The sequence below is a fragment of the Delphinapterus leucas genome, chromosome 2 (assembly GCF_059928025.1).
Source record: "Delphinapterus leucas isolate spDelLeu-1000000601 "Yukka" chromosome 2, BTC_Dleu_Yukka2, whole genome shotgun sequence".
NCBI classification, from domain to species: Eukaryota; Metazoa; Chordata; class Mammalia; order Artiodactyla; family Monodontidae; genus Delphinapterus; species Delphinapterus leucas.
Genome location: NC_143130.1, coordinates 118,902,237 through 118,914,263, shown reverse-complemented (window position 1 = coordinate 118,914,263; position 12,027 = coordinate 118,902,237). Strand labels below are relative to the sequence as shown.

At 40.5% G+C, this 12,027-nt stretch overlaps 1 protein-coding gene across 2 annotated transcripts in view; it reads right to left on the bottom strand.

Annotated features, from left to right (window-relative positions):
• The window catches only part of BRMS1L (BRMS1 like transcriptional repressor), a 48,660-nt gene extending 39,054 nt beyond the window's left edge, over positions 1-9,606 (bottom strand). Inside the window, exons 1-2 of one of the 2 annotated variants that reach the window (XM_022570702.3) lie at positions 9,101-9,606; positions 2,886-2,976 (exon numbers count right to left, since the gene is read on the bottom strand). In XM_022570702.3, the coding sequence (XP_022426410.1) occupies positions 2,886-2,976; positions 9,101-9,242 (233 nt within the window). In that variant the 5' untranslated portion in view covers positions 9,243-9,606. The remainder of the gene's footprint in view (positions 1-2,885; positions 2,977-9,100) is intronic. The other variant, XM_022570704.3, reaches the window with a different exon arrangement.
• Positions 9,607-12,027: the final 2,421 nt, after the last annotated feature.

Genomic DNA, 12,027 nt, shown 5'->3' with positions numbered 1-12,027 from the left:
ATTTATTACTTCATCATAGGTGAAGAATATGTCATATACATCACAAGGATGGCATCTAGTAACTTCCAAAAGAAACCACTGCTTATGCTTGTAGGTGTTCGTATAAATAGCAGTTGGCTATTGAAAACATGATGATACCTGGCTTTCATATAAAATACCACTCTTTCCTCTTGAAAATATAAACCAATACAATTAAGGCAACTAATATTAATTGTCTACTATTGGTCATTATAATTAGCATAGAGATTTATACAATGATTCTAAAGGAATAAAGCAAATTTGAGTGTTAATATAATAACTATTCTTTTTTTTAAACAAAAAGGGAAAAATTAACAATTAACTGCCAAAATAATACGTTATCACATCTGGGTTAAATTTTTCTAAAATGCAACATACAATGTGTAAAGTCAGAAAAGTACAACATGATACTTATAGTTTTTGAAGTTATAAATACAACTTTAGGCAAAATGCTAAAAATCTGATAAAAAAGATGACTGTCCCTGAAAAACATCAAACTCATACAAAATATTGATAAGGTTTCCTGAATAGGTGAACATCTTGAATGAAGAGGATATGTGAATGAACAATATTCAATTAGCTCACTTTTAAAAGAATAGATTCCTCAAAATCAGTATAATTTCTACAGCCTTGGAATCCAAGTATAAACTCATCAAAGGCAAGGATCATGAGTCCCTCAGCAGCAACCACAATACTATTCGCAGAATAGAAGCTCAATTAACGTTTGTTGAATGTTGAACACTGAAATGAATGGAAACTTGGATGGCACAAGTTCCTCTATCTTTTTAAGGAGGTGGAAGAACTCACCTTCCACCACTTTACAAACTGCAAATTGTGGATTTTCTGCCTTAGGAATGGAGTACTACTGTGCCCTGTAGTAGCAGAACAGGCAAAGCAGGGTATTTATTACTACTATTATTATTATTATTATTATTATATTTCCCACCTCTGCCAAAGAGGATTTGAGACAGCTTACAGAGATACACAGTGTGACAAAATAAAAATAAAACACAAAGCAATGGGGCAAGACAAAAAAATAATTATAAACCTGGTGCCAAGATTTTTCTTTTCTAAAACATATTTCTAGATTCCAATTCCTTGAGAAAGAATCCTATTAAATAGGGGTAATGGGTCTACTTTTAACACTTTCAGAAATGAATAAAGCTGGTAGGGGGAACTGGCTGGTGGTCATAGTGAGCCATGAGAAAGTAATAATCAAGACAATTGCCTGCCCCAAGGTGAACAAGATTAGACCAAATGACTCACTAGATGCAAAGTTCTCCTACGTAATATATTATACTAGAGATTTACAGCAATTTTCATTTCTTGGATAACCATAAAAGGCACTTTAAAAGCTCAATAGGTATATCTTAAATAATTGTTTAAGAATTATTCACTCACGGATTACTTGTGCTAAAATACAAAAATACAAATTTGCTTCCTCTTTTCCAGAATGATCCCAAATGAACTGAATGAACTCTCCGTGTTGCCTAAATAATGGATTCCTGGGGATCCAAACTAATTTTGATTTCAAATTAATAATGTAAATCTTTAGAATAAGAAAATATCATGTTTTTTAAAGCCACAATTTTAAACTCTGGATTATTTTGGATTGCTTATATTAATTTGTTGCACTAGCAGGGAACATTATCTATATACATCTCTAATACCAGTGAAAGTTAAGACCAGAAATGGCATAAATCCAGCAGGATTCATATGGTAACCAAACCTGTCTTATTTTAGTCTGGCAATTTCAGATATTAAATGGGCTTTCATCTCTTCTTTGGGCCTCTCTAGGGAAGAAGTAGGAGAAAAGGAATAAGCAGCAAAATCACGAAGGATTCATAAACTGAAGAGCCAGCTTCTGAATAAGTTAAGGTGTCTTTCTCTCTTTCATTTACAATTCCTAAAATGTAGGTTGCCCCATAACCTTGCCAGCAAGTTCAAAACTGAAAGCTCACCTTTAAGATTTTTTTTTAATCTGCATCTGCATCTATTCTGTTCTCTCAAATCACTGGGGCCCATTCTTGCGTTACCAACTTTACATAAGAGTTCTGGCATTATAAGCAGGGGGAAAAAAATAGTATCTAATAAACATGCACTACATGCCAGACAAATGGCTGAGAATTTTACAGACTGCTCATTCAATCTTTACAGTAGATAATAACGAATCTCTTATTATACCTTTGAAATCTGTCCAGAAAGCCTGGATTCAGAGCCTATGCTCTTTCTATTCCACTACAGTTCCTCCAAAGTAATGTGCCTTAGTGGAAGGGACACCATAGCACTTTCTGCACTAGGAGGCAGAAAGCCTGGCTTAATTTATCACTTTCTGAAGAACTATGAACAAATCACTTAACCTCTCTGAGCATCAATCTTCTCATGGGTAAATTAGAGATAAGACTATCTATCTCCCAACCTTACAGAGAAGCAAACTAAATAATGCGTGTGAAAACACGTAATATATATATTACCCAATGTTAAGATATAAACAAAAATCACTATGCCATCTTTGGGAAATATCTCTCTTATTCTCACAATTTTAAAATGCTATCTTTATCCAATTATTTAACAAAGGAATAAATGAAGCAAATTAGAATCAAGGGTGCAACAACCCAGGAAAACATTTTCATTACCAGCCCCACATAAAAATCTTATTATATCCCCCCCAAAAACAGCCTCAAAACCCTTGATTAGTTAATGAGGTCTTCAGCAGGCAAACAATAGCCGAAGCCTTTTTCAGATCAGTCGGTCCCATAAAACACGAAAAGGAAAATAGTTTAGAGTGAATATAATTTCTCTCATGCTACTGTACACGTGACAAGGTTAAGATTCGGTGACAATGACCTTCTGAAGTCACTACTTACTGATCCTTGAGATCGGTAAACTGTTTTTCAAGATTGGACATTTCATCTAAACATTCCATTCTTCTTCTTTCACAGTCTTCATCATCCATTTCTGTTAGTAAAAGGCAAATATCAAAGATAAAATTAATTTTATGTTCCAAATATATCTGAATGTTAATTCAAATGGCAAAAAAAAAGAAAAACACTGAAATATGAAGTTAGATATGCAAGGCCTACATTCAGCATTAAAATACATATTTACCAAAAATAATTTCCACTATAGATTTTAACCTAAAATACAGATGAATTAAAACTATAACAGTCTCTAGACCTTCTTATTTTTATTCATTTTTAAATCATTTTAAAGGGCCGATATTAAACTGTGACTATGAAGTAATTAACCCACTTTTGGTCTGTTTTCCACCAAATCACGAGAACTTAAGCACCAAGATGATTATGTCCTTTAAAGGTTAATATTGCTCAAAAACACTTATGGAATTCTTCTTTCAGCACTGCTCACAAAGATGATTTGCGGTTCAAATAAAAAAGAAGACTAATCTCATTATGTTTACCACAGAATATCTTGGTCTCCTACTCTTATATTCCCATTGATCCCCCTCCCCAAATTACTGTCAGTCAGTGCGAAAGAGGAAAATGAGGAGAAAAACAAGCAAACTTTTCAAGGAAAGCAGCTGTTAGTTACCAGCTCTGTCCTATATTTCATATCTTCTATTTTTACATCACATACAGTTGACAATAACAGAAGCTTAAAATGATGTGCATATTGATCATCATCAAATAAAGGTCAAACTATGAGAAAGAGTTAAATTATGTTCAGTTATCTTCCAATAGTGAGGAAGTATACAATTTTTTTTAACTTTTCTGAAACAGATTAAAATTATTTCTGGCTCCTAATAGCTTATTCCTTGGCTATTTAAAACGTGGTTCCTCAAGACGACTCACTCCCCAATATCTCTGGATAGTTTTTCTGTAGCCTTAGGACCGGCCCAGTACCAAGGTTGGAGAAGAATAAAACTGTGGAAATTTAACATGCAAGACATATGGTAGAAAAGAAATGCTTTCACAACATGCAAAACTGCAAAGTTTATTTAAATAATTTCTTTGCACTTAAAAAATTTGACTTGTAGTTCAAATTATTATTACATTTTTCACAAATTAAGTTGTTCATTATTTTCTGGGATAGAATAAAAAACTGAAAAATCACAAGGGTCAACATAAAAATTAGAGAGGCAGAATTTTAGTAAATAGATGTCATATTGCGAGATCCTAGCTCCCATAAAAATTAAAATTACAAAAAAAAACAAAGAACACTTGAAGATAAAATGTTTTACAGATCTAGGAAATGTATTCACATATAGTATAGATGTTCTTTCTCTGTATTCCTCACTTTTGAAATGTCACCTATTTTCATGACTAGGAAGATGACTTCCAAATTATGCTTCCCATACCAGGCAGGTCCCAACGCCACATTTCCACCTGTCAGTTGGGCACTCTGACTTAAGTATACCAACAGGACCTCAAAAACAACATGTCTGTAATACTCTATCTTCCACCTTCATCTCAAATCTTTTACTTTTCTATTTCTGTTCATGCTACCACCATTCTCCTTGTACCTGGGTTTTTCTTCTTACCTTGACTCTTAAACTTGTAGTCATCAATCCCACTTTCTGCTTTTTTTGAAATCTTTCACATCTATATCTTTTCCTTTTCTAGCTCAAATCCTTCTCCCAACCAAACTGGTTTTCTCACTTTTTTGAATAAGCCTTAAGATCTGGCCTTTGCACTTTTTCTTATATTCCTCCTTCTATAGCAGGGATCCCCAAACCCCGGGCCATGGACTGGTACCACGTTAGGAACCGGTCCCCACAGCAGGAGGTGGGCAGCAGGCGAGCAAGCAGAACTTCATCTGTCTTTATAGCCACTCCCCATCACTCGCATTACCACCTGAGCTCCACCTCCTGTCAGATCAGCAGCGGCATTAGATTCTCATAGGACCACAAACCCTACTGTGAACTGCGCATGCAAGGGATCTAGGTTACGCACTCCTTATGAGAATCTAATGCCTGATGATCTGAGGTGGAGCTGAGGCAGTGATGCTAGCACTGGGGAGTGGCTGCAAATACAGATTATCATTAGCAGATAAGTTTGCACAGAGACCATAATAAATCAATTGCTTGCAGACTCATATCAAAACCCTGTCAGTGGGACTTCCCTGGTGGCACAGTGGTTAAGAACCCACCTGTCAATGCAGGGTACATGGGTTCTATCCCTGGTCCAGGAAGATCCCACATGCTGCAGAGCAACTAAGCCCATGCACCACAACTAATGAGCTTGCACGCCACAACTACTGAGCCCACACATCGCAACTACTGAAGCCAGCATGCTCTAGGTCCTACATGCCACAACTACTGAGCCCGAGTGCTGCAACTACTGAAGCCCACACGCCTGGAGCCCGTGCTCAGCAATAAGAGAAGCCACTGCAATGAGAAGCCTGTGCACTGCAATAAAGAATAGCCCCCACTTGCCGCAACTAGAGAAAGCCTGCATGCAGCAATGAAGACCCAACACAGCCAAAAAATAAGTAAAATTTAAAAAATTTTTTAAAAAAACCCTATCAGTGAGTGGCAAGTAACAATTAAGCTGCATCTGATGGCAGGCTTTATAGTGGCAAGTGAGTTGATGTACTTCAATTGTACAGCTGCATCTTGTGGCAGGCTTTAAGTCAGATTCTGACACTTATTTTAGTCCGCGCATGGCCCACCCATTATTTTATTTACCAGTTCTGTCCGTGCTTCTTTCCCCCACTGTGCACTTGTCTCAGTCACAGTTTTGGTAAGCCCACAAGCTAACCCTAGCCAAAATGAGTAAAAAACAAATATCGCTGAAGAGCTTCTTTGAAAAGGGGGAAAGACCCAATGATGAGACAGCAGAAGACTCTAAGACTACCAACAAAAAGAAAGCTGGGTTTAAAAGAAAATACCAAGAGTCCTACTTAAATTACAGGTTCGTTGCAACAGGTGATTTACATTTTCCAAGCCCACTTTGTATAACATGTGGCGACCGGCTATCCAACGAAGCCATAAAACCTTCAAAACTGCTTCACAACATGGACACCAAGCACCCTGCATTAAAAGACAAGCCTTTGGAGTTTTTCAAAAGAAAATGACGTGAACACGAAGAACAGAAGCAATTACTGAAGGCCACCACTTCATCAAACGTGCCTGCACTGAGAGCATCATTCTTAGTGGCTAAACGTATTGCTAAAACTAAGAAGCCTTTTACTATTGGTGAAGAGTTGATCCTGCCTGCTGCTAAGGACGTTTGTCGTGAACTTTTAGGAGAGAATGCAGTTCAAAAGGTGGCACGTGTTCCTCTTCCGGCTAGCACCGTAACTAGATGAATTGATGAAATAGCACAGGATATCAAGGCACAATTGTTAGACAGGATTAATGAGTCACCGTGGTACACAATCCAGGTTGATGAATCTACCAATATTGACAACAAGGCAACAATGCTTGTTTTTGTGCGATACATTTTTCAGGAGGATGTGCATGAGGATATGTTATGTGCACTTTTGTTGCCAACCAACACCACAGCTGCAGAACTATTCAAGTCTTTGAATGATAACAGGAAAACTGAATTGGTCATTTTGTGTCAGTATATGCATGGACAGAGCGGCTGCCATGACTGGACGGCTTTCTGGTTTCACTACTTGGGTCAAAGAGGTTGCTTTTGAATGTGAGTCTACGCACTGTGTCGTCCATAGAGAAATGCTGGCTAGCCAAAAAATGTCACCTGAACTTAACAACATTTTTCAGGATATGATTAAAATTATCAACCACATTAAAGTATATGTCCTTAACTCATGTCTGTTCATGCAGCTCTGTGAGGAGATGGACACATGTCTTCTCTTATACACAGAAGTGAGATGGCTTTCTAAAGGTAGATCACTGGCCAGAGTTTTTGAGTTATGAGAGCCGCTCCAGAGATTTCTTTTAGGAAAACATTCACCACTGGCAGCACATTTCAGTGACACAGAATGGGTCGCAAAACTTACTTGCGTTGACGTATTCAACCTGCTCAACGAACTCAACCTGTCACTTCAGGGGAGAACGACAACTGTGTTCAAGTCGGCAGATGAAGTGGCTGCATTCAGAGCCAAACTGGAATTATGAGGGCGACGAGTGAACACTGGGATTTCTGACATGTTTCAAACATTAGCAGAGATTTTGAAAGAGACTGAACCAGGGTCTTCTTTCTCCCAGCTGGTGCATGATCACCTATCTCAGCTTTCTAAAGAGTTGAACATTACTTCCCAACCACAAAAGACCCCAAAACTGGGAAGAAATGGATCCGCGACTATTTGTAAATAAGCCAGGTGAAATCGACTTTGTCAATGCTAGAAGAGGATCAACTGCTTGAGATCGCAAATGACGGTGGCCTTAAAAGTACGTTTGAGACAACTTCAGATCTCCATACGTTCTGGATTAAAGTCAAGGCGGAATATCCTGAAATTGTCACAAAAGCACTGAAAAGCCTGCTTCCATTTCCAACTCTTATCTTCATGAAGCAGGGTTTTCTGCAGTGACAGCAGCCAAAACGAGATCACGGAGTAGACTGGACATAAGCAACACACTACAGGTGTCACTGTCTCCCATCACCCCCAGATGGGACCATCTAGTTGCAGGAAAACAAGCTCAGGGCTCCCAGTGACTCTGCATTACGGTGAATTGTAAAATTATTTCATTATATATTACAATGTAATAATAACAGAAATAAAGTGCACAATAAATGTAATGGGCTTGAATCATCCCTAAACCATCCCCCCCTCCCCGGTCCGTGGAAAAATTATCTTTTACGAAACCAGTGCCTGGTTCCAAAAAGGTTGGGGACCGCTGTTCTATAGAAACACCTGAACATTACCACTCCAATCCAAGTTCTACCCATTCTTCAAGGTAATTTAGGTAACCCCACCTTCTTCATCTAGCCTTTGCTAACCACCTTATACTGAAAAGATTTCCTCTGCCTCAATTCCTACAGTATTGTTTATAGTTAAGCATTTGTTTGGCAATTTAATCAAGTGGTGACCTATGACAGCTCTTTAATTGCAGTCAGATTATAACTATTTATAGCTCACAATGAGTAGAACCCAGTACTGCAAAAGGAAGTCACTCAGAAATACTTATTTTGGGGTGGTTGATTTATTGACTGAAATTACATACTTCCATGGAGGTTTCCTTTGAAAGGGAAACCTGAAAAGAGGGTGTCAGGGTGCTGACAGACTGTCATCAACTTGTCATCAATCCTTGCTTCACATGGCCAAAATCAGGACAAGACAAAGAAATAAGTCTCATCTTCATCATACGGATAAAAGGAAAAGAATCCAGGTAATCACAAATTCCACTTTTTTTTAAAATAATCATTACTAAAAGTTTGCAAAAATTCACTTGTGGTGTTAACCTGCCCTCCTCTACCCCACCCCACCTCCCCCCTGAAAAAACAAAACTAAAATAGCCCAAAGTTAGAAAAGATTGCAGGAAAGAAAAGATTTGGAGAATTTCAAAGTTGCCAAAAATCAGCCAATTTATAAGCATATGAAGATCCCCAATCACCCCTGATGTTAGGCTCTTCTTAGTCTTGACAAGTGCAGAGAGATGCTGTAAACGGTCCAGCTCCCACGTCAGCCCCTCGAAAGAGCACTAATATCAAGTGCTGACACGCTGACTTGGAAGCTGAGATTAAAAAATTCTAAGCCAGCCAAGAGCCAATACAAATCTACCCTCAGCTCCGACAACCCACCCACGTTGACAAGTAAGGGTTGCAAAGGTGCAAAATAAGAAGTCGGTGGTCTGGGGAGAGGAGGCATTTGCAGGGTCTCACAGACAAGATGCGGCACATTCCTCGCTCCGGATAGCCCCGGGCACTACCCAGAGGTCCCAAGGGCGGGGCGGACCGCGAGCGGGACCGCGCAGCGTACGGGAGCTGGGCGAGTCCAGGCCCGGGCCCTGCCCCGCCCCGCCAACCGGGACCCGCCAGGAGCCGGGCAGCGCCCAGCGAACAGTCCGGGTGCCAGGGAGAGCTGGGAGCCAGTCTCCGCCCCTTCCCTCTCTCTCCTCCCCGTTCTCCCAGCAGGACGCAGCTGCCCGGAGTGCGGAGAGCGGCCTGTCGCTAGCCTGGCGCGAGGACTTGGGGTCCCAGCCCGCTGGGTCGCGTACCTGAGCTATCTCCATCCTCGGAGACCGACGAGCTCTCGGTGTCCTCGTCCTCGGAGCTGCTCCCCTCGTTTTCGGCGTAGTCCACCTCCATCTCATCGTGATGGTTCGTCTCCTTCTTATCCCCTCGGGAATGGACTGGCATTTTCCAGCCGCGCCGTCGCTTCCCACTCCCGGCGCCCAGCCCGGCCACCGCCGCTTCAGAGAAGGGCGCGCCGAACGCCCCGACCCACCCAGCGGCCGAGCTTTTTCTGAACCCCCTCGGCTCCTCCCCGCCCCCGCCGGAGCCTCACAACCTAACCCACAGGCTTTGCGCTGGGAGCTCTGCCATTGGTGGAGGCAGTCCTCCGGGCCTGGGGCTGGAGCTTGTCCTGCTCGGGTCCGGTTGGTTGCCGGTAATTACGGCGCGGCCTCGCGGTATGTGTCGGGAGTTGTAGTCCTTACTGCTCAGACCTGCAGGGGCCGCCAGCTTCCAAGCTTCAACAGTCCTGATCACTTCTCCCCTCTGAACTTCAAGTCCCACAAGGCACGAAAGCTGCCAGAGTCGATCTCAGTTTATAAACTAACCAGAAACAGATTGTGAGAATTTGATCTGTATTTATTCTTTTCCCGCCAAGTGATTGAGCTCCCAGGCCATCCAAGATGTTTCTGTCAGACGAAAAGGTCTTTTGCCTGAGGTTTTTTCCTCCTCTTTGAGGATACGGGAACTGGAGAAATGTCTCTTTACCTAAGCACTTTTATTTACTACTAATAAACTATTATTTAATTAATTTCTGCAGGCAACTTGCACTTTCTATGTTGCACAAAAGTCTTTAAATTGTTCTTGAAACTTTTGCAATCCATAATATGGAAGGAAAGGAAGTTTTATCTTGGCACTTTTCTCTAGTATGTTTTGCATTATTTTTTACCATTTGCAGCCTGAAAATGCTACCAATCTTAACTTCAGTTTTCAAAGAAAAATACATATTTGACTTAATGAAATGTTATATTTTATCAATGGTAGAGATGATAGACAAGGAAAACTCATTAAATATAATCATAATAACATACTAATTGACCACTTTTACTCTATATCAGGTACCCTGGTAAGTTCTTTAAATGAGTTATATTGAGTTAAATTCTCAATTTAATAGCCCTGAGGTAGTTGCTATTATTATACCCATTTTACAGATGAGGAAACTTTACTTGCAGACAAACCTAAAAACGGTATTTTATCAATTATAAAGACAGGGCTTCTTCCTGAAGTGGCAATTTGCTATTGACAGAGATTTCATAGAATATTGTGGGTTGTACAGCATTTCTCAAACACAAGGCCCAAAGACATTTGACAGAGAATGATAAGAGTATCCAAGCATAAATTTATTAAAGTTAGATTTGGAATTTAACGACAGAAAACATTTCAAGGGCTATCCATCTCTTGGCTTAGATCCAAATTATGGGGCTTTTATTATCTAGTGTCAGCCTACTTCTCAGCCTACTCTTCTTACTGTAGTCTCCAAAACTGAACTCCTCAATTGATAAACACACAAATTGTTTCCCATTTCAATGTTTTTGCATATCCTATTCTCTCTGCAACCCTCTTCCACTCCTTTTTTTCAAAGCCACTTTCCTGACAACGTTCATCACCAGCAGCACCTCCACCATTCAGTACACACTCCTGTTCCTTCAGGTTGCTACTATACTTTGTACTTTGCAACTTTGTACTTGTTTCTGTCAAACTGTATTGTGAATTGTTTAGCAGATGCATCTCACCTATTGGATTGTGAATTCCTTGAGAACAGGGACTGTCTTATTCTGGGATGCAATTTCGGAGGCAAGCATGTGAGTACGTGCACGTACATTATGTGAGTGGTGTGGACTAAAGTGGGGCAGCTGCTTTTAGCTCCAGCCAATTGTTGCTACATCAGAATTCTGGCCTAGATGTCAAATCTTCCAGTTTTCAAGAGAAACTGGAAATTTAGATCTCTATGTGAAATAACCAGATTTGTAAACATTATCTCAAGTGCATTTTTTTTTTGCTGTTGTTTTGGTTTGGTTTGGTTTATTAAACCCCAGACCAAACAAAAACAGCTGTGGATAAAATCCCTGGCCTCTGTTAATCTCTGTTATATCAGCAGCTAGCAGAGTATGTGCTAAATAGTAACAATCACTTAGATTTCTGGTCACTATGTGCCAAGCACTGTTACATGCTTTAAGTACATTAATTCATTTAATCCTTATAACAACTCTATGAAGTAGATATAAAATTATGCCTTCTATTTTTCAGATATGGAAACTGAAGCTCAAAGCAGTTAGGTTACTTGGCCAAGGCCACACAGCTAATAAATAGCAGATTTAAGATTTGAATTTGAGTAGTCTGACATCAGAGCCTGCACTCAACTACCAGTATACAGTGCCCCTGTAACAGGTGCTTTCTATGTTTCTGCTGTTTAAAGGAAAACAGAAGGAATTTGGAGAGGAGGCACAGATTCTAGCCCTGGTTCTGCTAGTAATCAACAATTCAATTTGGCAAATCACACGATCTCTGGTCACTTGTAAAATGAGAAGTTTGTATTAACGTTATCTTTAAGTTCTCTTCTGGGGCTTCCCTCGTGGTGCAGTGGTTAAGAATCCGCCTGCCAATTCAGGGGACACAGGTTCTAGCCCTGGTCCGGGAAGATCCCACATGCCTTGGAGCAACTAAGCCTGTGCGCCACAACTACTGAGCCCACACGCCACAACTATTGAAGCCCACCTGCTCTAGGGCCTGCATGCTGCAACTACTGAGCCTGCAACCCACAACTACTGAAGCCCGCATGCCTAGAGCCCGTGCTCTGCTCCACAAGAGAAGCCACCGCAATGAGAAGCCCGCGCACCACAACAAAGAGTAACCCCTGCTTGCCTCAACTAAAGAAAGCCCGCATGCAGAAACAAAGACCCAATGCAGCCAT